General features: G+C 39.9%; 1 protein-coding gene across 4 annotated transcripts; it reads right to left on the bottom strand.

The window, feature by feature from the left end:
• Positions 1-3,995: 3,995 nt before the first annotated feature.
• LOC113410989 (vitamin D3 hydroxylase-associated protein-like) lies at positions 3,996-26,800 on the bottom strand. Of its 4 annotated transcripts, none has more exons than XM_087960208.1 (17): positions 26,728-26,800; positions 25,436-25,512; positions 24,273-24,538; positions 22,523-22,636; positions 20,783-20,926; positions 18,341-18,471; positions 17,461-17,667; positions 16,508-16,545; positions 16,079-16,203; positions 14,228-14,353; positions 11,900-11,997; positions 11,354-11,453; positions 10,063-10,106; positions 9,164-9,203; positions 8,856-8,964; positions 7,601-7,746; positions 3,996-4,282 (listed from the first exon to the last, which is right to left on the bottom strand). In XM_087960208.1, exons 3-17 carry the CDS (start codon positions 24,501-24,503, stop codon positions 4,148-4,150), a joined length of 1,788 nt encoding a protein of 595 aa, XP_087816334.1. In that variant the 5' UTR covers positions 24,504-24,538; positions 25,436-25,512; positions 26,728-26,800; the 3' UTR covers positions 3,996-4,147. The 4 variants fall into 4 exon arrangements, with proteins under 4 accessions (XP_087816334.1, XP_087816336.1, XP_087816333.1 ...); XM_087960210.1 differs by having other exon boundaries at positions 24,273-24,516; XM_087960207.1 differs by lacking the exon at positions 26,728-26,800 and adding an exon at positions 26,306-26,441.
• Between the last annotated feature and the right edge of the window lie 387 nt (positions 26,801-27,187).

The following is a 27,187-nucleotide window of genomic DNA, read 5'->3' as shown; positions in this document are numbered from 1 at the left end:
ATTTCCAAATAGAGCAAAAGGCAAGTCAGCATTGTTATCAAAGCTTTTCAGCTACTTCAGTTTAGAGCAATATGCACTTGGCCAAGTACGAATCTGCATTCTGATTCAAAGAAGGGCTTTGCTGCAGTAAGACTACTATAATGTGCATTAAGAGAGTTTGCCCCCCCAAAAGGTCTGGATCGGGCAAATCCTTCATGATATTCAACCCAAATCATTTATTGGGGAGAAGAGCATTGCTAACAATAGGGCCACCAATCAATATGTGCCTTAAAGAGTTCTAGGGGTAGGAAAATCTTCTCTAGGAGCCACACTAGATTTCAGAGATTGAATAATGAATTTGATTTCTGAAACTAACACCAGAGACCAGGTAGAAAGATTTTCAAAAGTTAGAGTATCAGTAATTTGCTTACATGAGAGGCCCTGGTCAGGAATAGTAAATAAAAAGGGAACTCCCCGTAAGGAATAAGTGCATAAAAATCCTCTCAAACTGAAGCTGAAAGGGGAAAATCAGATTAGAATACATGTTACTTCGATAAACCTGATGAAATATTCCAGAAGGAAACTGAATTTGTCCTTTTTGCTGAAAATTCCAAATCTGGCCATATTTTGCCTATGAAAGTAGCTTCTTCAGAGGCTATCAGTTTCTTGTAATCACGTGTAATTCTTAACATTTTTTTTTAATGGTAGGGCTCTCTAGGGCTGGTGCAAATAGTCAGAATAACCTCAGGTTTATTTGCTGTTGGTTTCTAGGAATTTTATCTGTAGGAAGTTTATCTTAAAATAAACTTATCTTAAGTTTATCTTAAAAATTTTCTCAGTGAAATTCATACAGATCAGTATATTGAGTCAGAATTTTGTTCAGACCTTGGATACAGAAGGAAATTGAGTTTCTGAGCCTGTTCAGAGTTCAGAAAGATTGATGTTGCCTTAGTGTCTTCCTTGGCCCAATGGAGCCTTTTAGTTTGCCTGACTTTGAGATAAGCTAATCGTCTTTTATCATGTGATACAGATAAACTAGTATCAGATCTGGCTTGGAAATGGACTATGATTGAGGATTGCTATCTCTCTCACATGGACTTAGATGTCTGAAAATAGCCCAGTGTTGTTTCATGTAAACATATGTAATCTAAAACCATGAATATGTAAAAGGATATATAAAGACAGGTTCTTTATCTCCTAAAGTATGGAAGTTACATTTATAGATCAAGAACACCAGTTCTCAGCCTGCTGGATTTCATTTGGGTTCTCTGGAAAGCCAGGGTGGATCATTTATAAAACAATCCTCAGGAATAACACCCAGTTGTACAAAATTGTGTAAGGAGGGCCACATCTTGGCACTTAAATCTCCTGCTAGAATTACATGGTTTTAGGATGATTTGACTTTATCTTTAGCATTGTCTTTTCTAAATTCACCCAAATATTAGGAAAAAAGTGAGAAGGCACGTGGGGTGGCGGATATATTCAATAGAAATATTTCAGAGCATTTAGAATAGAATAACAGAGTTGGAAGCAGTGGTGGGATTCAGATTTTTTTACTACCAGTTCTGTGGGCATGGCTTGGTGGGTGTGGCTTGGTAGGCGTGGCAGGGGAAAGTTACTGCAAAATCCCCCTTCCCACCTCACCCCACTAACCTGCTTTCCAGCTCTGTTCTCCTGTGCAGGGCAACAAAAGAAGACCCAGCCGATCAGCTGGGACTCGGGAGGCAGAGAATAGATGGGGGCAGGGCCAGTCAGGAGTGGGATTTGCCTCTTCTCGGAACTACTCAACATTTCTGCTACCGGTTCTCCAGAACTGGTCAGAACCTGCTGAATACCACCTCTGGTTAGAAGGGACCTTGGAGGTCTTCTAGTCCAACCCCCTGTCTAGGCAGGAAACCCTACACCACTTCAGACAACATCTTTTTAAAAATATCCAGTGCTGGAGCATTCACAACTTCTGGAGGCAAGTTGTTCCACTGATTAATTTCTCTAACTGTCAGGAAATTTCTCCTTAGTTCTAAGTTGCTTCTCTCCTTGATTAATTAATTTTTAAGAAAATTTTACAGCTCAATAATTAGGAGAGTTATCTCCACAAACTAATTCCAGTCCTTGCTAGCCCAACTCTGCCTTGGCAAGTGTAGTCAGTCTTCCTGATGCCCGCTTTTTAGTCTTATATTTCCTTGCAGGAATACACCAGGGTCAAAATTAATCATTTCCTTATTTGTAGTTGCCCCTGTCTCCTGGAGTGCTATGAAGTCAAGATTAGAGAAGAACTTTGCCAGGTCCCCATCTATTAGTTTGTTCCTCCAGCCAGCAATATTCCAAGTCAGTAACTTAATATTAATTATTAATGGTAATATTAGTGAGGGTAATTGGGAGAGTATTGGAATTGGAACATGGGTTTTTCACTCATTCAGCAGCAGTAATATTACCCCACATTTAAAACTACAAAATGCTACTGAATTCCTGGAAGCCTGCCATTCAGCCAAATCAGCCATCATAGAGATAAACCAATTTTACATACCATTCAAAAGAGACAACTAAGAAGGAAACAAAAAGACCAGAATACATCCTCTCTAGCACCTTACCCCCAAATAAGCAAGGATTAACACCTCACAATCAATCAAGCAGAAAACAGTACCCTAATCAAAGAACTACCAGAAAACCATACTCCATCATCCTAGCAGGAAAAGCTACCCTATACTGCATAACAAGGGGCAGATCTCAGGTTCACTATCACTGATGGTGTTACCTAGTCAGGTAATGAAACATCTGGAAGCAAACAACCAAGAGAACACCAAGGATTCCACAAATAGGATAGTAAATAACATCACAAGCTGTAGCAGTGTTAAACCTTGTGCATGTTCAACTAACGGAGAGAAGATCCTCCCTATTGGTCAGAAAAAAATATTGAAGTGAAACTTCCTGAACTCATATAGTCTCCCTCTCGAAGTTAAAACCGTTGACTGTCTGGGTTCTCAATTATTTAAGGAGCCTACACAAATCAAGCGAAGACTTCTAACCAATGTACACTTTGATCTTGGTATACTTTATGTTGCAAGGAAAGTCTTCTAAATTCATTATTATTATTATTATATTTCTATGCAATGGAGATGGAGGATGGGAATATGGTAGAAGACAGAAAACATGAATGTCCATTGAGCCATCTCCCATAAGGGTGAATGAGTAGAAAGAGAAATGCCTCTGTTCTGCTTATTAATGTCTGGACGGCATAAAGCAGACAGAGTAACTCCACAAAGCATCCATACAAAGTCTTTTTATTAGTTCATCAGGCAGCCTATCAACTCACATTTATGATGAGGTTCTTCTTAACGTCCAATCCTCTGCATATCTGAATTGTGGTGTAGAAAGATAATAAAGTCTCAACCCCATGATGATTGAAGCGACTGCATGGTATGGTGGATTCAGGCAAGAGTGAGGGAGCCTCCCCCAACCCAACAAGGGTCAATTTAGTGACCAATCCAGATTACAGATGTGACCACATGACATGGACTACTGTAGAGTTGTAATTGCAGGAATATTCTTATCTGGATGGCAAACCTCAGGTAATCAATGTTTATAAAGCAAATACAACTCAGGCAAACAAAGTCACTAATGTAAAGGAGGATTAGAGAGAGGAAGTAAACATATGTTAGACTTTAACTAGAGATAATTAATTGTGTTAATTACTATGCTAAACAGTAACGAAAGTTAAGCAATAACCAAAGTTAACCAATGTTGGAGGATTACTAAAAATGTGTATAAATGCAAGACTAGACTCCAATAAAGTTCATCATGATTCATTTGATCATGATCAAACACCTCGACTGCCTCGTCATTACAACAGACTACATTTCCCAGGATGCCTTAACTACATTTACCATGATGCATTCCCTTAAGGGGACAGTTTACAATTCCTAACTAACTATCCCAAATCCCATTAACTCTAAACTATCTGGACAGCACAGCCTCAACTGGGCACATAAAATACAAAAAAAGAGGACCAGTCTTTCAGGGCAATTTGCAGAGGTGAATAATTTATTCAAAAGATGACCCCTTTGACCGAACAACGAATATTCTGGGATCAAACTTGTGTCAGAGATTCCTTGATATTCTATCATTTTTATAAGTCCAGATGCATCATTGATCTGCAAATTGCCTATCAGATTCAAATGACTTTCTTCTGTTGCTCTTTGTTAGACAGCATCTCAACTTCTTTCATGAACCGAAGGCATAATTCCTCCTGCCATGGTAAAGCTACACATTGAACTGCCACAGGAAGCCCAACAGCACCTTTGACTGCCTGAAAGAGATCGTGAAAAATCAAAAGCAGTCAGATAGCTCAGGTCCAAAAGGTTCAAGCTTTTTTTTTTTTTTTAATATTGCAAAGTGATCTTGAGCAAGTATCCTTGGAGTACACCTCCTGTCTCGGGTAAGTTTTCAAAGGACTGCAACCCTTAACTTCTCAGATTCTTAGTTGAGATTATTAATAAAACAGTTTGCAACATATGATTCTTTCTCTTGTATGCCTTGGAAGCCAATCATCCCAAAGAGGTAAAATATAAGAGATAAAAGACTTAAGTGCCTACATAGAAAAGTGAAAACCCACACTAACTGTTGACCATCTTTAGTTTGATGACCAGGATAGGTAAACTGTTAACCAAATATTTGCTGCCCCCCGCCCCTCAAATTCAGTAGATTTATTTAAAATGGATTTAAATCATTTTTATTTTTATTTGCCAAGATTTAATCCTGGCCTTGGGAGAAAATATAGAAAAATATCCTTCCCTAAAACATAATGGTTATAATCCTGGATTCTTAGATTAAGCCTTTCTCTCCTTCCAATTCTCAACTTGCTTGGTTTCTCCCCCTTTCGAAAACAAGAAGAGAATTTTCAATCCATATATTTTACAGCTGAAAATAGATTTGCTCCAAAAAAAAAAATCTCTTTAAAGCTTTCCTCTGAAATTGTTCAGGGTAATTGTTCTTTATCTAGATTGATAACATTTTTGCGACTCAGGATCGATATTTTATGCCCGTGATGGCGAACCTATAGCAAGCGTGCCATAGGTGGCACATGGAGCCATTTGTACGGGCATATATTACTTCCAAAACAGAAGTAGACCTTATCTTACCAAAGTTTGGAAATAACAATAATTTGAGCATATTGTCAGACAGTGACTTAATATTGCTGAAAAATACACTGACATAAAGCAGTGATGGCGAACCTTTTTGTTGTGGTGTGCGAGAAGCACACACATGTGTGTGCCGGCACCCACAATGCACCCGCTACCCTGCACATGCGTGCACAACACCCCATCCCTTTTCTGCACACGCATGCGCGCGTCTCCCAGCTGATTTTCGGCCATTTGAGGCCATTTTCACCCTCCTGGAGGCTCAAGAGAAGCCTCTGTACCCTTGGGAGGCCAAAAAACGTGCCTTCCGGAAATACCGGAAGTGCCAGAACAGGCCTGTTTTCGGCCTCCCGAGGCGGCAGAGGCTTTCCTTGAGCCTCCAGGAGGGTGAAAATGGCCTCAAACGGGCCGAAGATCAGCTGGGAGACGCGGGCATGCGCAGTACAGAAAAGGGGATGGGGGTGTTGTGCACGCATGTGCAGGGTGGCGGGGTTCATTGTGGTGCCGGCACACATGTGTGTGTGCTTTCGGCACACCACAACAAAAAGGTTCGCCATCACTGCTTTATGTCAGTGTATTTTTCAGCAATATTAAGTCACTGTCTGACAATATGCTCAAATTATTGTTATTTCCAAACTTCGGTAAGATAAGGTCTACTTCTGTTTTGGAAGTAATATAGTTCATCTACCCAGGCAAGAAAAAAATCTACAATCAGCGTGAATGTTTAGTGGTTGACAAGCGCTGGGAAAAAAACAGAAAATCCAGGCAGTTCAAATGAATATAAAGGCTTGTTGTAAGTTTAACTTGTCAACAAGAATCTGAACAGTCAAAGCAAATTGCTGTCTGATAAGAGTCAATGGAACTCAAGAAGGGCTGGGCTCTTGTGGGAATGAAGAGATTCAAAACTGATGATGCGTTTGACCCACTCCCACCTTCAACTCAGGCAGGTCAATCTTCTACAGTTGTAATATATGGTATTATATCTTTTCATGCCATAATGTCCTCATGTACATTATTTATCCATACTCATCCCTTTTTGGGAAGAATACTTATAAATAAGATGATATTAGATCATACATATTCTTAATTTAAACTCTATTGTTAGCAATTTTGGGTAGTAATAAATTAATTCATTAGAATTTAGTGAAGTTTAATTAACCTTTGAAACTCAACATTAAGAAAACTAAGATCATGGCATCCGGCCTTCTCAAGTTCTGGCAAATAGATGGAGAAGAAATGGAGATAGTGACAGATTTTATTTTCCTGGGCTCCAAGATCTCCGCAGATGGGGACTACAGACAAGAAATTAAAAGATGCTTGCTCCTGGGGAGGAAAGCTATGGCAAAGCCATAACTTTCTAGACAGCATACTAAAAAGCAGAGACATCACCCTGCCAACAAAAGACAAGAAACAAAAGTGCGTATAGTCAAGGGTATGGTTTTCCCAATTGCAATGTATGTCTGTGAAAGTTGTACCATAAGGAAGGCTGTTAGGAATGTAAGTCACCTAACAGTTATTTGGATATAAACCATTTTAATACTGTATCTTTAAGAGCATGCAAAAACTGTAATTGGGTGTGGTTCCGCAAATGGCCATAAGATGGAGCCAGAAACCTGGGTTGTTTACTCTCAGTGAGTTTCTGTTCCTTTCTGTTGGAGAGAGTTGCCTTCCTCCTAATGATTGTTACTGAACGTTGATGTAAGTCTGTTACTGAACTGTTTTTTGATACTGGCCTTTGATATTTGGATTGTCCCTGAACTGAACACTGACTGCCTTACCTGTGAATGACTTGAACTGCTTATCTTGGACTTTGCTTAAACATTTATTGGAAGTAAAAACCTACATTTACTGTACAGTGTATCTGTGTGCTGTTTGTGTGTTATTCTTTACCACTCTCACTACATCTCCGTGTATGCGCTCATTCTCCTAACGGGGAATTACCTCAACAAAGGCTGAGCGCCAAAGAATTGAGGCCTTTGAACTATGGTGCTGGAGAAGACTCCTGCAAGTCCCTTGGACTGCAAGGCGATCAAACCTGTCAGTCCTAGAGAAGATCAACCCTGACTGCTCTTTAGAAGGCCAGATCCTGAAGATGAAACTCAAATACTTTGGCCACCTAATGAGAAGGAAGGACTCACTGCAGAAGAACTTAATGCTGGGAACAATTGAGGGCAAAAGAAGAATGGGATGACAAAGAATGAGGTGGCTGGATGGAATCACTGAAGCAGTCTGTGTGAGTTTAAATGGACTCCAGGAGATGGTAGAGGACAGGAAGGCCTGGAGAAACATTGTCCATGGGGTTGCGAGGGTCAGACATGACTTCTCAACTAACAACAAAACAAGTTAACCTTATTTATTTATACAATGGTAACAGATAATTTTCAAAAACTAATATTAATTTTTTGGTGAAATCAAATGTCTTCATGATCTCAAATATTATCGATCCACAAGCATTTCTGTCATACCTCTCCTGAGTTCATACAAACCTGTTTCAGGATCCTATCCCAGTAGTCACCATAGATTCCCCGGTGCTGTGCCAGCTCTTCTTCATCTGCTTCTGTAACTGTGGTGACAGGTACAACTCCAGCAGGGAAATTCAAACCATTGTACAGCATGGTATTAGAGACAGCAGCTATGAAGGTGAACACAGAGAATAAAGAGTTAGGTGAAATTAGATATCTTCTCCCTTTCCCTTGGATCCCCCTTTCCAAACCCTTCTATCGGCAAAATTCAGTTATGTAATTCTATCTATGGTAGAATTGACCAACTTTCTAAAATTGGTCTGTTCCATTTTTTTCTTGGTTTTGAAAGTGCAATGATGCTAAAGTTAGCTATACTAGTCATGCCATGGACAGAAAATTTCGCCTGAAACCAGATTGGAATCTCTCAGTGAGAATTACATGTAAGCTGTATTCCTATATAAGAATATATAAGAAACTAGGGCGTTCAAAACCTTTGCTAGACCAATACTTGAATTCAGCTCTGCTGTCTGGAATCCGCACTGTATATCAGACATAAATACAACTGAGCGAGTTCAGAAGTATTTTACCAGAAGAGTACTACATTCCTCTGTTCACAACAGAATACCCTATATCATCAGACTTGAGATTTAGGCTTAGACAACCTTGAACTATGCCAGCTAAGATTAGACTTAAGCATAGTACATAAAATCATATGTTACAATGACTTACCAGTTAATGAATACTTCAGCTTTAACCACAACAACACAAGAGCACACAACAGATATAAACTTAATGTAAACCACTCCAAACTTGATTGCAGGAAGTACAATTTCAGCAATAGAGTGGTCAATGTCTGGAACTCACTACATGATTATGTTGTTACCTCCTCTAATCCCCACTCCTTTACCCTCCAACTAACCTCTATTAATCTCATCCCATTCTTTAGAGGTCTGTAAGGGGCGTGCATAAGTGCACAATCGTGCCTACTGTCCCTGTCCTATTGTCCCCAATTATTAGTTCCTATTTCATGTATTTAAACATATGTTTATTCTTATTTCTATTATATTGTAAGCATTTGACAAAATAAATAAATAAAATTATGAAAATTTCTAGAGCATTCTGACCATTAATATTTCTCTACTAAGAGAATAGCAAAACCACCATCTTTCGAAGCAACCCTAGTTCGTCTACCTGTGCAAAATTGTTGGTGGATCCTCCTGAAAGTTGATATTTTTTTAATGTAATGAACAAGTACACATTATGCCACAGTAAGGCTTACCAAGTATTTTTGAAGGATATCCAAGAAAGAAGGCGGGCCCCAGAACTGGGCACAGGACAACATCAAGCTTGTCTTTTTTCCAATGCTCAATAAACTTTTTCTGATAGACCTGAGCCCAAACAGCAATAGTCGTTAAAGTCCTGACAAAATCTAGGCTTGATAAACTGTAGCTGAGTAATTAAAAATGTGTTGAAAGCTAACAAAAGTTGTTGCCAGATAGGAAAAATACAATCAACATGATCTATCTTATTGGAAGGACAGAATAAGATTTGATTTTTAAATTTTATGATCACAACAAATGCTTTTACCATCAATTCATTATGGATCTCCCATAGGTCCTTCACATTCCTGAAAGACAAAAAATATGTAACATGTAAGCCAAACCTTCTTTAAATATAACAGATTGCAATTCTGCTGAATAATCAAGATGATCACATGTGTGTGCCTGAAACAAGACAATTCTGGGGCCATATAGAAGCAAGATAAGAAGAATATTGACACTTTTGAGCTCTGATGTTAGAGAAAACTCTTGAGGATACTGTGCACAGCCAAAAAACCAAGCCAATGTATCATCAAACTAATCAATCCAGAGTTCTCATTAGAGGTACAAATAACCAGGTTCAAATTATCGTATTTCAGACATGTTACAAGAAACCTAACCTTCTGGCAAATGCTATAATGCTGGGAAAAGTGGAGGGAAAAAGAGAAGAGGGTGATCAGATGAATGGTCTTCGTTACAATGACAATGGGTGCAATGTTGGAACTGCTGAAAGACCAAGTTAGGGACAGCTTGCTATGGAGAAAGTCTATCTACATGGCTGCTAGGAACTGAAAATGACTTGATGGCACACAACCAATGAGATAATCACATATTTTATCAATTATGTCACAGTTGGTGGAACATCAAAATCTTATCAAATAAAATCGCTTAATTGCTATTATCAAATGGCACATCACAATGCAAAAAAGTACCTGATTTTTTTAAAAAAAATTAATACTTGGGCACAGTGCATAAGTAATGAACTTAATCATATTAATCCTAAAAACTACACTGTTGAACTGCTATTTTTTTTTTCTTAATGCCAACTCTAAAGATCAATCCCTGTAAGAGATCAAAGGGGCCAAATATAAAGACACCAATTTTTTATAGTGTGTCAGCTAAAAGTCTCATTTTGGTAAATTTGTAGGAATATAATTTCGCCATTACCTCACTCCACACAATGCATCCAGGTGCCCAGCCAGTCGGGGAAACTTAAAAGAAAACAGCATTGAGTGAAAATCTAGATTTATTAGTACTATTGGATTTAGTTTACAAATTATACAGAATTTCAAAAAACGGAATCTCTGATCTGTAAGGTCTGGCGAAGATACACAATGTTATGTCTGTACAGTTGCAATTTCATTTCTAATTTAAAGAGACCATTATGGACAAGTCCTGAGGAGCAGGTATTCCAACCATACAGACCTGCTGGCTATCAGAGCACTAATCAAACTAGTGATATGGGCAAACAAGAGGCCATATAACTGTAGGGTTTCTGCAACAATTCAGAAACAGCCCAGGATTTCTTCAGCCTCATTATTTCTTCATTTGGGCAGATAAGCTGATAACTTGCACTGCAGCTCTGCATGAGAAATGTAGGCCATTTCCCATTAGTGAGAATTTATGCCTCCCTTCTGGTGTCTTACTTCTGTGTCAAGCTATAGCTCCCCACATACATGTCCATCATCCTTGTATGCCAGTCCAGCCGTCTCCCATTCACCCACCCACCCCTTATTAGTATGCAAGGGGGCAAAAATATGCTTCCTTTTTCTTGAACAATTAATCAGTGGAAGATAATCATTGGACAATGATTTGTCTGAAATGGCATAAGAGTTTCCTGCTTGAGCAGCGGGTAAGACTAGAAGTCCTCCAACTCTGTTATTCTGTACGGAGTGGAGATTTTCATCATTCTGGGATACGATACTGCCTGCCTGATTTGCACTCTGTTTCTCAGACGAATGGGTTTTCTGCATGCTCTCATCATTTTGAGGCTTGAGGTGATATAGACAATCATAAGGAGCTTCAAACTGTTTTGAGATAAAGTGGAATGGAAATGATAATGCAGAGATCCTGTGAAGGGCCTATAGCAGGGGTGTCAGACTGGCGGTCCATGGGTCAGACGTGTCCCACACAGGCCATTCCCACCCCAGCTCCGCGAATGGGGAAAACGTCACAAAACATCATGTGATGGCAATGTGAGTTTGACTCCCATGGCCTATAGAGAAATGCCTAAAGTCACAATGCACACAGAAGGGGTGTGGGGTTTGCATTGTAATTTCTCAATTCCATCCGTCTGAACCCTTTGACTCTCCCCCCCGCACCACATACACACCCAATGCTGCTGCTCACAATGCAAATATGTTTAAAGACACTTCTGTTTCAGTTTTTATACCCCCAAAATACAATAATTCTATCACAAATTTGATCCCATACACACCTAAAGATATCTAAGACTCACCCAGATCTTGACGAACTTGGCCAAAACTTTCTTCACCAACGTTGGGATTTTAAGGATTTTCACTTGTTCTTTCAAAGCTGGATCCACTATGTCTTTTTGACTGACAGGCAATAGAGAAGGAAAGCAAGATTGGAAATTCACTCTCTTTTTATATAAATGTATCTACCACAATCATTTAGCAAGAAGTGATGTTGACCATTTTACAGAGGAAATCGGAGACTAAAGCTATCAAGGGCTGTTTTAGAACAGACAAGTGGATCAGCAGTCTTTGCCCTTCTCCCCAACATTTTCTTAAAACATATGAATTTGTCATACTATGTGGAAATTGCATAGTCATGCAAGTACCGATATACTTTCCCCTTAATAAGAAAATGTTAATTCATTGATATCATAAAGCAAATGGTAATGATGATTATTATCACCTCCTGGAAAACAATGGCCTTATGTTAAAATGTTGTTTTAATGAAAACACAGTAATATTGAGCAGTGTCCTTATTTGCTATTCACTCTTTAAATGTTCTTTAGCATCCTCAATAAACTACTTACAACAAGGCCAGCAAACTTGAGCCTCCATCTCCAAAAGCACCTCTCAGATAAATTTCATCCATAAAATAATCCACAGAAGGTGGGTTGAAGGGAACTAGCTGCAAATAACAAAGGGGTTTTCAGTTAAACCTCAAAGGTGCCAAGTAAAAACAAGTCTAGATTAACTATTTTCCTGCATGCTGTTTGTCCACTCAATACAACTTTCTCTATACAAGCATACACACACAAAGGGCTCCTCCCAGTGGTTGTTAGTGCTATTCACCAGATCTTCAGCTGACAAGAAAAGACAACATAAAAACTGCCAGCTGGCTGATCTGTCTTCCTAGCCTGCCACTGTAAGGATGCCAGCAAATGCTGATGTCCAATTAAGAGCAAATTAAGGAAAGGGATTGGTGCTTTCCCTCTGTCAACAAGCCAACAGCTGTTGAGAAAGCACCCACCAGTTACTCTTCCTAATAGACTTGGATCTGGATCAGAGAAAAAGCAAGTATTTTTTTTAAAAAATAGACTAGGAAGAGTCTTCAAACTTGGCAAGTTCAAGACTTGTGGACTTCAGCTCCCAGAATTCCTGAGCTAATATGACTGGAGGAGGAATTCTGGGAGTTGAAATCCACAAATCTTAAAGCTCTCAAGTTTGAAGACCCCTGGACCAGAGGATGTAGTCAACTGTTAGAAGTTGCTCCAGGATTTGCCCAAACTTCTGGCAACGGATTGCAAGGCTGCGAAAAGTGTCAAGAGGAGGAGGGGAAACTGACACCACAAACAACCTAGAGAATAGCTCTCAGGTGTGGCGACAGAATAGAAGAAGACAACTGTATTCTTGCTAGATCTACAGTCCAGAGTGGGCATCAGGTTTCCCAGAGAGTGGATTCCCAAGATAGTGAGAACTGGAAGGGGTGGCAGATCATATCTCCCTTCCTTTCCCACCCCATTCAGTTGGGATGAGGAGAGATGGCTCTTGGCCACATCTGGTTTCTTAGCCCCTGAATCTCCCATTCTGAAAGCTGATATTGCAGGTCTCCAAGGCTTGAAGGGAAGGGCAGGAGAGATAGGGCACCTAAACCAGTGGCCCCCAACCTTTTTTGTGCCATGGCCCGGTACCGGCATCACAAAATGATCCGCGGCCTGGTACCGGCATCAGCACGCATGACAAGGCAAGGCGAGCCAAGCGACCAGCCAGCCAGCCGTCCCCCGCTTCTCCCCGCCACCTTCAACTCCTCCTTTGTACCTTTTTTGTGCTTTTTTGTGCTTTCTTAATCTCCTCTGCCATCGGGATGGCTCTTCGTTCGAAGCGCGCCCCCCCCTTCGATGAAACTAAGGCGCGAGGATTCCTTCAGGACCCAAACGCCGCTTTCCAACCGGAAAACCTCACCTGGAAGCACTTTCTCATCAAAACAAGATGGCGGCGCCCAGCAAACTGGCGGCCCGGTAGAAAATGATCCACGGACCGGTACCGGTCCGGGGCCCGGTGGTTGGGGACCCCTGACCTAAACCACCAGAACTAGTCTGAAAATCAGCTGAGTGGCTGTAAGAGGGAACACTGCACAATAACATGCAGAATATCCCACTTTAGCACGTGATTCCATTGGCAGCTTCCCCCCACACACACACACTCATTTTTAAATATGGGCTTTTGATGTTTTAGCTGCTTTTGAACATGGTTGTTCTACAGAAGGGCAGTAAGGATAGGTGTGGATTTCCTTGCTCCTATGGGAAAACTCCTTCCCCAATCACTTTGCAACTGCCCCCTTCCCACAGGAGCATTCAGCTGTAATATTAGACTTTTTCTAAAACAAGGGTTTAGTGCTCTTATGAAACAGCAATAAACCCCTGGTCAACATCAGCCTGTACAACTGCACCACGAAAGCCTACCAGCCCCACTGCTCAGTTGCTATTCATAATTAATTAGTAAGAGGCCAATTTTGGCCCAACCAAATGAATGGTCAGGAAAGTATACCATTCTGCACACACAACTAAAATGTGTAGTTTCTTGGCTGTTTTAGGGGCTAATTTAAGCTGAATATGACATTACTGTGACTCAGGTGATAAAATGAAGACAGCATCACCAGGATACAGCAGCCACTGGGTCATATTTATGCTGCACCTAGGTGGATGTAACATTCCAAGCCACATTGCCTTCCAATTTGTTCCCCTTCTATATTTCCTTTCGTCTTTATCAAACATCACTAAGGAGCAAAAGACATGTTGCCTTTCACTTAGCCATGCCAAAAGCCATCCCTCCATATAGAAGCTCACTGACTATTCTGTATCAAACTATTTTACATGCAAATAAGTTGTACAGTAAGCAGTAGTAGCAAAGATACACACTGTATGGCCAGCTTCCTGGAGAAGCTTCCTGGTTTTATGCAAAGCCCTTCTCATGCAGGGTGGGAGCAAGAAGTAGCCATCTGTGTCATAATACCCAATCCGTAGAGGTGTAGAGCTTGAATAAATCTAGAGAGGGGAAAAAAAATATCTCGGTTACTAACATTAATGGATTGAGAGCTATATCATCAACTCTGTGATGGCACTTTTGTTAATCACATTGTTGTAATTGTCACATTATTAGTAGAACCTGGCATCCAGAGGCTCACAGAGTTGCATGATCTCTGTTTTGGGTGGTGGGATACTTAGAACAATGGGCAAGACTTTTAAATATGTTTCAGCAAATTAAAAAGCATTGACCATGAGAGTAATTCTCAGGTGGCACTACATTCTTCTTAAATTAGGAAATTTAAGTGAAGTAATTTTAATCTAATTAAATATAATGTAATTTTAATGTAATTTTAATATGCAATTTTTCTGGAAGGTGTTGACAGGGTGATAAGCAAGTTGGCGCATATTACTAGCTTTGATGACAGTGCTCAATTAGCTGTAGTTTTGATTGAAACTTTCTGAAGAAATTTGGAAAATCTCACAATCTTTACAATGAATCCTGCTGTGAGCTAACTTTTTCGTAATGCACGTATACAGTATTAAGGAATTGATTTAATGTGTTTTATTAGCTGCCAGCTTTGTTACTGTGAAAATTAATAATGGAAGATATTGCTCTGGTTGAAGGAGCTTTGAAAAGCATGACAAAGAAGGATATATTTTCTCAAACTGGTGACTATTAGCTATATCAATATTTTTCCCAGGAGAAATTAAACAGACTTGTCCTTCACACACATGTACGTGTGTAGATATATAATCCCAAAATTGTTTTTTTTTTCTTTTTCTTTTTTTAATTTTGTTTTGTTTTGTTTTGGGGAGGTTTATTTTTAGTGTGGATAGGGTCCTATTCTTGTTATACATACATACATACATACATACATACATACATACATACATACATACATACGTGTGTGTGTGTGTGTTTGTGTGTGTGTGTGTATGTATGTATATATATATATGGTATTCAGCTTTGTTCGGGTATTTTCCCACGTCATTATAGTTGTGCTATAACCAAAACCCTAGCCACTATAGAAAACCCCAGCCACAGAATTATCAGAGAAGCCATAGAGATTGAAAAAAGACCTGAAAGCATGAATAGAAGAGATGATTCCACCAGACTGTCAATTATCTGGAAGCCTGCACTCACAAACAAAAAAATCTCCACATCACTTGCCAGGCAAACACCTGGGCACAAACAGATCCCCCCTGATACCTCCAGCTCAAACACACCCCAACCAGGCACCCAGGTGAAACCTAGTTTCCTAACAAATGATAGCCGTCTATTTACTCGGAGCCAAGCTGCACTAAAAGCCTCCAATACAGGAACACAATGTTGCCAGCCAATCAAGACACACAAAAAAGCCACAAAACAGACAGAAGATATTAGAAACACCAATCAAGCAGAACACAGCAAACTCCAAGACCAATAAACACAGACCAAGACTCCCAACCAATCAGGATGAAGAAAAAACCATTCTGGCACAGTAGTAGGCTAGCCCCAAATTTAAAACTGAAACAACTGTAAAAGTCTGACTCACAGACGAACACAATACAGAAGCCTGATGATGGCAGATGAGATTCTGCCGAAACGTTGCTACAACTTTAAAAGCACAACTATAATGATGTGGGAAAATACCTGAACAAAGCTGAATACCATACGTACATACATACATACATACATACATACATACATACATACACACATACACACACACACACACATCTCTCTCCCTTTTTTAAATTTACCTCTTCATTGAATGGCATAGGTGGCACAGTGGGATCCAGCTGGAACATGTAATCACATAAGAGAGCCTTCATACACAGAGCAAGGCTATCCACATCCTTTGCCATTGGTCCTATTGTTCCTAAAACTTGAGAAGATGAATATGTGTATGAAGTAATAGTAGACAGCTAATCCAATTTTGGATTTATTGCTCAAAAGTAAAATACGTGTCAAATTAAGACCATGACTTTGATGGTCATGGCTTTGTTTAAATTGCTCTACATTCATTCCTTCGAGAAAAATCATCTTATATTTCCACATTTCTTGTTAATATTTATATTTCAATTACTATCTACCTAATATCCATTGCTCTTCAGCTCAGTCACTTTTTACATTCATTCAGAATTGATCTCTCACCCCTTTCCCACTTTCCACAAAAAAATGATATTTACTTAACATAAGATGAAAAGGCTCCTTTACTCCAGAAACACTGTAAAACAGAGAAATACACATGTATAGCATACATTCACAAATAGCTTTTTGGAAGACCTTGTCAACTGAATCATCACTCGGTGACAAATATCAAGTGGGTGTTCTTGTACAAGACACATTTGCTTCTATTTGTTTCTATCTGTGTATGTCCTTTGTTTAGACTAGAGCAATGTTTCTCGGACTTGGCAACTTTTAAGATGTGTGGATTTCAACTCTCAGAATTCCCAACTAATGGGTTAATGTCCACTCATCTTGAAGTTTCCAATTTGAGAAACACCATTTAGAGAAATATAAATGGAAGGAGAAAGGAAGGAAGAATCGTTACATACTTGAATTACATGTTATAATATACTTCTAGGGCAAAAACATTATATTTCTGCAACTAAGTTTAGTGCTTGGTTTTCCTTAGAATGAAAGTATTTGCTAGAGAAATTCTCTCTCACATTTACACTGTAGGGTCCTAGCACCCTACAGGATGTTCCTTTCCTAGGTGAAAGTCTAAATCAAGGGTCTTCAAACTTGGCAAGTTTAAGACTTGTGGACTTCAACTCCCAGAATTCCTGAGCTAACATGACCGGGGAGGAGGAATTCTGGGAGTTGAAGTCCACAAATCTTAAAGCTGTCAAGCTTGAAGAAGTCTGGTCTAAATCACAGTACATAATATCATTAGTAAAATTTGTGAGCATTGATCAAGCTATTTCATAATTTCTCCAAGATCACCAATATCTCCAACAGGTTTTTCAACAGAAATTGAATGGCAGGGTTTTTTTAAAGAGATTTTGTAAACACAGCATTCCAACACCAGCAGATTATTCTGTTAGATGATTTCTGAGATCTTTTCCAGCTCTACAGTTCTGCATCTTATCGAAGTGTGATAATCAGTTGCATAGTCTATGATAACTTTAGTACTTACCTCAATCTACCTGCGGTTGGCTTCAGCCCACAGAGACCACAGAAGCTGGAGGGTAGACGGATACTTCCACCCAAATCTGATCCAAATCCCAAAATGGAGCCTCCTCCAGCAATTAGAGCCCCTTCCCCTCCAGATGAGCCCCCTGGAGTTCTCTTATGATCAAAAGGGTTCACAGTCTGCCCAAAAACTACATTGCTGCAGTCATAGCTGAAAGGTGATAGAAATACATAAGATTGTGGGAACAAATATTTAAAATATAGGAAATCTATAATCTTGTTCCTTCTGAAGATAGTTTTTAACTCACTTACAAAAATTAAAAAGTCTTCATCTCAGTAGAACTTCTCTTACTGTATCTGAGGTCCCTAATTCTGATATTCTAAATAATGTTCTACTCTAAAGTAGTCATATATCAAAAAGATTTAGCTGATTTTTCAGATTAACCAGAATATAATATATTTGAAGCAGAAAGCAAAAACCCTAAGGGTATTTGAGTAACTAAGGAGAGAGAAAAGTCTGAAGCCCCACATATCTACAAAAAGACAGCTTTTACAACACAACGTGTTCTGACAGCTGAACGTGAAAGTTTTTGGGTTCTGGTTTATTATTTATTATTACTATGGATACATAATAATGATGGGTACTTCTCTTAGGATCACTTTTAGTTAAGACTTAGATCTAGGCAAGGGACTGAGACATCATCCATAAATGCAATCATTACCGATTATTCAAATATAGCAAGACATGACCAATACAAGCCAAGTAAAACTGTGAACGAATAACAAACAGGTGTGTGTTTTTACAACTGCACAATTAGGAGATAAAGTTTATCAATACATAGCAGTGACCGGTAGCTATAAAAACTATTAGCACAAAAACTTACTTGAATAAAGATTGTGGCACATTGGTGAATACAAATGGATTTGCTCCCTGTTTCTTTAACACCTTGACCAACACACTGTCTTCTTCTTCCACATCAAGAAAATGAGAAAAGCCACATGTTGTCAAATGGCCCTAAAGGTGAAGGAAATATTAAGGAAACAGGTGTAGATCAGCTATTTATCTTAACACTTAATCAGTGGTGGGATTCAACATTTTTTACTACTGGTTCTGTGGACGTGGCTTGGTGGGCATGGCAGGAGAAGGATATTGTAAAATCTCCATTCCCACCCCGTTTCTGGGGGAAGGTTACTGCAAAATCCCATTCCCTCCCTACCCCACTAACCTGCTTTCCAGCTCCATTCTCCTGTGCAGGGCAACAAAAAAAGACCCAACCAATCATCTGGGACTCGGGAGGCAGATAATAGATGGGGATGGGGCCAGTCAGAGGAGGTACCATATATACTCGAGTATAAGCCGAGTTTTTCAGCCCATTTTTTGTGCTGAAAAAATCCCCCTCGGCTTATACTCGAGTCAGATTCCCCTCTGAAAAAAAAAATGGTGTGGAGTCGCTGCCGCCGGAGCAGCCCCAGTCCCGCCGCCTCGGGAAGGAAAGGCAAAGTGCCTTTTGCCTTTCCCTTCCCGGCTGGGGCTGTTGGGAGTGCGCTGCCGCTGCTACGGGAACAGTTTACTGCCATCGCCCTCTAAAGGGGGGCAACCGGACAGGGAATCCGAGGGCAGCGCTCGTTGCGTGCCGGAGGCGACAAGCCCCGCCGGGTGGACGTGTTTGCCCAGAGACCCCAGACGAAGCAGCGGCAAAGCTCCGCTGACATCCGTGGGCAGACAGGCGAACGCGGACCTTTTCCTCCAAGGGCGCCCGGCGCCTTTCTACCCACCCCGCCCGTCTCTTTCAAGCGGCGGCGACTGCAGGGCGGGGGTCATCCTGCGGGGACACCGGTGGGCGCGGAAAGAGGGGCGGGCGGGAGAAGCTCCTCTCCTGCCCCGCCCGGGGGTCTTCCCCTTCTCCTGATACAGGGAGCTCCGTGGCGCTGGGCGGGCGCCAAAGACGACGCCGCTCGGGGCGGTCGGAACCGTCCAGCGCGCCCGATCCAATGCTAGCGCAGCGGCTGCGCGCAGCTTCGCTCCAGCGGCGGCCTTCAAGCCGTGGCCTTTCCCTTCCCGAGGCGACGCGGACTGGGGCCACGCCGCGGCAGCGACTCCCAACAGCCCCAGCCGGGAAGGGAAGGCAGGCGGCAGCGACTCCCAATAGCCCCAGCCGGGAAGGGAAAGGCAGGCGGCAGCGATTCCCAACAGCCCCAGCCGGGAAGGGAAAGGCAGGCGGCAGCGACTCCCAACAGCCCCAGCCGGGAAGGGAAAGGCAGGCGGCAGCGACTCCCAACAGCCCCAGCTGGGAAGAGAAAGGCAGGCGGTAGTGACTCCCAACAGCCCCAGCCGGAAGGGAAAGGCAGGCGGCAGCGACTCCCAACAGCCCCAGCCGGGAAGGGAAAGGCAAAAGCGCTTTGCCTTTCCCTTCCCGAGGCGGCGGGCCTTGGGCCGCTCCGGCGGCAGCGACTCCCAACAGCCCAGCCGGGAAGGGAAAGGCAAAAGTGCTTTGCCTTTCCCTTCCCGAGGCGACATGAGATAGTGAGATCGCTTCCCAAATTAATTATTTTTATTTTTGAAATTTACCAGTAGCTGCTGCATTTCCCACCCTCGGCTTATACTCGAGTCAATAAGGTTTCCCAGTTTTTTGTGTAAAATTAGGTGCCTCGGCTTATATTCGGGTCGACTTATACTCGAGTATATACGGTATTTGCCAGTTCTCTGAATATTCAAAATTTCCGCTATCAGAACTGGTCAGAACCTGCTGAATACCACCTCTGCACCTAATAACAGCTTCTACCATCTTTCTTCTCCTCCTTTTCCTCTTCTGTTAGGATTTTTTAAAATACCCACTTTAAAAAAAACACACAACTTGAGCTTTCTATTTCAGTAACTAAATAAAATATTCGATGTAGTTTCGGTTTTCAACTCATTAAAGTTGAAGGTTTGGATTTTCAACTATTTAAAAAGAGAGCAAAAAATCATACCATTAAAAATCAGCAGCCAGGTGTGGCAATACAATTCTAGAGGCTCTGGATGGAGGCTGCAAAAATAGGACTATCTGGCTTGCTTTTCCAGTAGGCCACGGTCTCCTATCCCTTTCCACTATAAAAGGGCTATATACCATAAGCCAGGGGTCTCCAACCTCAGCAACTTTAAGACTAGTGGACTTCAACTTGAAGAATTCCTCAAGTTGAAGTCCACAAGTCTTCAAGTTGCTAAGGTTGGAGACCCCTGACATAAACAAATATATATCTTAAAAAGGTTTCTAGTGGTCTTCTCTTAGCAGCTGCTTCTTGTCTGCCATTTCTAGAAAACCAATGTATCACAGAAATGGAATCACCTTGTATGCAATGTGGTCCTTGATGCTGACAGGTACCCCATACAATAAACCTTTTTCCTTCTGGTTTTTCAGTTGCTGAAGAAATGGCTCACATTCTGGAATAAAATGGCGCACACAATTCACCTCCTTGGTGACTGTTAAAGCCTTTTTAGGAAAACAGTAGACAGACAAGTGGAGGGATATAATTAGAAGTGGAACAATGTGCTTGCCTCTGTTAATTACTCCCTATTCCTGATCCACAATTCCCAGAAGAAGAAGAAATCTGCCGCTGCATCTGCTGTTTCACTTTCATCAGTATCTTCTGTCGCTTTACTAAGATCAGTCTTTCCCCAAAAAACTATTCTTATAGTAAAAGACAAACCACGCATTCCAAATATTATTGTAATGTTTATTTTTTTTAAAAAATGGTGCAAGTATTTGTTCCCCACCCACCCCTTCCAGGAAGATAGAAGAGGAACAAATGCAAAATGCCATGGCAGCATGATCCCACTAGGGGGTACAAACTGACTTCCAAAAACATTTTACAACAAGTATTATTTTACTGGGTTTTTTTCTAATTTGGGGGGGCTGTTTTTATTCTGTAGAAAAAAATTCAATAAATAATTTTTAAAAATATGTCCGCCAAGACATAAACTTATATATACATGCATGCATACACACACACACGCGCACACACACACACACATTCATTTTTTAACAGGGTTTAATGTTCTGGCAAAACTATGCTTTTTTAAGAACATGCTGTAGATTATCAAGAGATTAAAGAGACTATACTTTGAGATATAATACTAAAATAACTTTTATTGTCCCTTTTTTCCATGAACACATTGGCATTCATAAAAAAAATTCTGATGCCTGTTTTCAAAAGAAATAAATATATAACCACACACATACGTGATATGTAATTATGGAAATTATATACACAAAATAAAATAAACTGGAGCAATATTTAACTAATTCTAGTACAATGTGCATACATATGTGCCTGCACGTATATACATACATACATATACATATACACACCCCATGCATTTTTAGTAGGGAATAAAGTAAAGGTCTGGAAAGTTTTCCAGACAGATGGGCATATTTAAAATTTGTGTGCATTTTTCACCAAATGCTAGCTATAGCCTTTTGTGGCATGTTAGGAAGTATCCATTTTCTATAGTTGTTATATTCAAAACCATTTTGTATCTCCACTTAATTATTTTTCGTTCCTATTTTTTACTATGTATTTTTAATCCCAACTGTATGCCACATTGAGTTGTCTGCAATTAGGAAGTTTCCAAATGAATAGGGAACATTGATCTCCTATATCAACTTTCAGCTTTTTCTTCATTTTCATTATTTCACATTATTTGGATTCAAAAATAAAGACAGGGCAGGAAGACTGAAGGATAGCCAATTGCTGCTGGGCATACTTTTTCCCTCTTAATTTATCTCAGGAGCATCTTCAAATCGTAGACATACAATGCTCAACACTGAGCAGGTAAAACCAGTATAAAATAGGCTAGAAAGAAATAGCCCACATAAAAAAGTATGTAAAATAAATACAATTAAAACTAAATGACATTCGCCAGTATTGGGCAACATAGACAGTGTTTTCTCTCATCAACATGAGGTCCTCCTCTGCCATGTTGAAGTGACAATTTATGCACTGTAGCATATATGAGATGGGCATATTGATGTATGTAAACAATATTTCTTTCTGTATCTATGTTCTTTGTCTCCACATATGTTTACCTTTTCCATGTAGGTGTAGAGGACAACATCTGGAGACAAAGTGTCTTCTTTCAGCTTTTCAACCAGTTCAACCAGAGGTAGAGAAAGGATGTCATCACTTGGTAACCCAGGGTTCTGTAATGAAAGAGCACAGTACAACACTTCCCAGAGATCTGATAGAGCAAATCTGAGAGATGGCAAAGGGATTAATTGGTTGTTGTTGGCAAGCTTCAGTTGGACACTGAAAAACTGAAGAAGCCTCTTCACTTTGAAAAAGGATGAGAAGCAAAACTTTTTCAAAGAAAAAAACCAAGACAGTCCAGTTGCCTTTTGGAAAAGCTCTTTTGAGACAACCATGACCTGGATGATTGAGAATCTTCATAGACATCAGAACTAATTACCTAATTTCATTGACATTGCATTAAAATTATACAAGGTAGATGCTTATTTTACAGATATGCATTGGATTTTTTTCCCCTTACAGCAGAGGCCTCCAATCTTGGCAACTTTTAAGCCTTGATTGGACTTCAACAAGTCTTAAAGTTGCCAAATTTGGGGATCCCTGCTTTACAGTTACCATTGCATGTCATTTTTAGATGGCTCTTGATTCAAGGTTTTCCTAGGTCTTGTCTGACATTTAAAGATCCAGGCTCTGCACCCCTGCTATAGAACATACTGTAGGTGCTGCAAATCATTTGAGACTTTTTTGTTCTACTTGACCCAAACTTTCATTTTGTGTCTGCTAAGATGATAAGCTATAAGTTGTGACAACAGAAAACCACAGACGGATCTCAGCCTTAATGTGGGCAGCAAAGCTGCCACTTAATTCAGTAGTAATCCTTTTGGTTAAAGTTGTATTTAAAAGAAAAGTTCATCCCATGGAAGTTTTCAGATGTCCTTCTCACCCATGTATAGTCATGAAATGAGAGAGAGAGATGGTGACCAAACTCAACCTTAATAACAAGAGCCAAACAACAAGGAAATAGCAGAAATCCGAATTTGGATGTAGTAAATATTAATCTGTAATTATTTACTAAAATTGTATCTTATCCATTAGCTTATTATTCCAACTCCCTGTAAACTCCTGAAGTCTGCAGGAAAAAATATCACATATACATTTAAATACACATGTACATAAACATTATATATAATAAGTAATAAGCAGGGGTGGGATTCTACCAGTTTGCACCTATTTGCTAGAACTGGTTGTTAACATTCTAAGCAGTTCGGAGAACCGGTTGTTAGAAGAAATTACTGGCTTAATCCTGTAAGGAAGGCAGGAAGGAAACATTCTGCTGCTGCTTATAGAAACTGCCTCTCCGTTAACCCTTATTACATTCTTGGCAGGACTAGACTTCCTGTCTCTGGAACTTCTCTGGAGTTTTTCCCCCTCCTTTGCTGGTACTTTGCTTGTGTGAAGTGACCATTCAAGGTTACAATGAACTGAAAAAAGTGACATGACTATTTTTCACACTTACGACTGTTGCAGCATCCCCACAGTCATGAGAGGCCAGGCGAGGAGATGCGTGCCTCGATGTGAGTGATATTGAGTGGGCCACGCCCAGCCAATAACATGACCACCAAGTCACACCCACCAACTAAGCCATGCCCACAGAACTGGTTGTTAAAAAATTTGAATCCCACCCCTGGTAATAAGTACTGTAATAAGTATTTATACAATAATAAGTACTTACACAAGTACAAGTAATACAAGTAATAAGTGCTTATGCAAAAACTTATACCATACAAGAAATAGTTAGGAAACATGTACCTGGCTTTTAAATGTCTGCACTGATTTTTCCATTTCTATAAAGCCACGATCCCTTTGCCTTCTTGTTTCTTCTATTTGTTTTTTAATTCTTTTCTGGCCTAACCATTTCAGTACGAAACAAGCTGCTGTTGAACCACAGATCAGAACCACGGCAGTATGAAGATAGATTTTATCCTGAGGCCAGGATTGCTCCAACCATTCTTGAAGTGTAGTGGAAGCTTCTCGCGGCATTCTGGAACCAAATCTATGGGCAATTTTTGGAGATTCTGAAATGCAGAGGAAAGCTCATACCGTCCCTGTCCTATTGTTTCTCTTATTCTTTTATTTTTCTTATATGTACCCATTTCATGTATTCACAACTATGTATACGCTTATACTTATTATCTTGTAAACAATTGGCAAATCAAATAAATAAATAAAAATAAATAAATAAAAATAAAATAAAATAAAATAAAATGAATCCATTACAAGAAGATATACAGCATTGGCTTCCTCAAGTTCTAACATGTTATAAGGAATGTCCTGTTTATGTTCGATTAAAATATCCCCATCCTTGCAACATTTTAAAGTATTTCAGGAGGATGCAAAATATCTCTCCGCTTTGTTGAGGAGATGCCTCTGGACAAAAGATGTGCCTTTACTGCATATGTATAATTTTAAGCTTAACCTGGAGCTCTGGAACAACCTCTGTGAATAACAATAATTAACAAGAATACCAAGAACAATATGGGTGAACTTTGGTTAGGAAAGCATAGATGTTCAAAAGTAGCCACAAAGAACTTAATAGTCTTCAGATAGAATGACAGGATAAGAAGTATCAATGTGGACAAATGTAGACAAAAAAGCTTCAAACTTTATTAGGACAGGGAAACGCTAATAACTGAAGAGAAAGGACCAGAAATTTAATCTAAAACTGAAATATATCAACCAACTGCTTATTTGGCGGGGAGAGGGGACTCAAAACGGAGACTCCAAAGAAAATCTCACCTAACCCTGAGATGAAAAGATGGTTACAGCTTTTTGGTAAACAATGGTTGTAGAGACCATCAGATTTCTGAGATAACATTCTGTGATCACCGAGCAGACTGTGTTTGACTGCTGGTATCATCCCTTCTAAGATTTTTTTAAAATGTCAAACATTTCATACTAAGGAAGTTGCTTACCTGGATGTTATCAGTCACTGCTTTCTGCCCCGTTTTCACTGCGTTTGTGAGCTCACCTCTTCCTTCGCATTGATCACCTTAAAACATCAAATAGATTGTATGGTTAGGGAGTAGTTAGAGATAAGCATGCTCGGGAGTCTGAATTAGGTCAAGAGTTTTGTCACAGTATGTGATAAAAAAAATCGTAAGATGAATTCAACTGAAATCTGAACTCCAAGGTCCCTTCCAACTCTGTAAAAGGGTAAGTTGTGGAATTAGAAGCTCAACATGGTGACCTGCATAGGTGTGTCCTCTCAGGGATATGACTTATTTAGAAATTGAAATCTGAAGCGATTATCTCTGCTTTTATATTTATTTGATATAATTCACCTATTTTTAGTGGTCATTCACCTAGTAATCTGATCTTTAAGATGTTTATTTTATTTTATTTGGGAAGGCACATCTCACGCATGCGCATGAACACCCCAGTCATCACATGAAAGAACCTGAACGATGCTCTTCGTTGTGATTGTAGAATCTATCATTAGATTCTACAATCATAGATTCTACAAGCATAGCACAAGCAAAATTCTCTGACACTTTATATCTTGTCTTAGAATGTCAAATTTTCAGTGTTTGTTTAAAACAGCCACCCATCTTACACTAAACTCCAGGTGGCTTCCAACCAACGGTTAAAACAGTATCATTGTACAATTAATACAGACATATAACTATTAAAACCACAAATAGTAAAAAAACTGGCACCTTAATTCTTTACTTAAATTAATATTTTATTGTGTTTGAGTGTGCACAATAATTATTCATACATTTCAGGTTTCTTTTCCAATACGCATCACTTTTTATCCCTTTAGTGTTTGGTCATTCACTCACCTTACAGCGCAGGCCTAGTAAGAAGCATGCAGAAAATACATTAGCATTGCTACAGAACCTGCATTATAAAAGCTAATTAACCCTACAAAGCTTCCAAGCCTAGACAAACATGACCAGGTGTAGTACCTGTTCAGGCCAACCTAAAATCAACACAAAGTAAAAAAATAACCAAATGTTCTTCTAAGCCCAATAAAAAGCCACCCACATTACATAATCCATGCTGTGCTAATACCTAACTATTTCAACCCTTGTCTTCTCAATGCCACCTCAACTTTGAAAATGTAGTTCAGCCCTGTGGTAGAAGCTCACCCTTTTTCCCTACACATAACACAGGGAAAAGTAAAAACCACACATTTCAGTTATCTTTTGTAAAGCTAAACACTAGCAAGATTCTTAGATACAACTTTCTTTTTTGAGGTTACCGTTCAGTAGAAGAGTTCAGCTAAGAAGACAGAATACATTGCATTTTTGCTGGCTCAGGTAACTGTGGGCTGGAGCCAATCAAATTTAACACTTCAACCACGCCCAGCTCTCTAAAAGGAGCCTATTGAACCAAGTTTGATAAGGTCATAACTATCAGTTATTCTGCTATCAGTATCTTGCTACATATAACAACACAGGTGTGTGCTTGTGGGGAGCAAGCACTTTGCAATACTGTGAATAGATGGTAGGAAAGCAAGGGAACCATGCTTCTTCCAGCCTGGGCAAAAATCAAAAGAATATTCAGTGAGAAATGTAAAGATTAACTGGAACATGAGCTTTAGGATTGAAGATCATTCACTTCACAGTCTAGCAGCCACAAATTATAATTTTAACTGTTAGCCAGCAGAAAACACAGTTGCCTGGAAGTTAGGAAAATCTGATACTTATAATCTTATTAAG

This window comes from Notechis scutatus, chromosome 3, assembly GCF_049901735.1.
Source record: "Notechis scutatus isolate UNSWTSFEM ecotype Mainland chromosome 3, rNotScu1.2, whole genome shotgun sequence".
Lineage (NCBI taxonomy): Eukaryota > Metazoa > Chordata > Lepidosauria > Squamata > Elapidae > Notechis > Notechis scutatus.
This window is presented reverse-complemented; position numbering and strand designations above follow the sequence as displayed.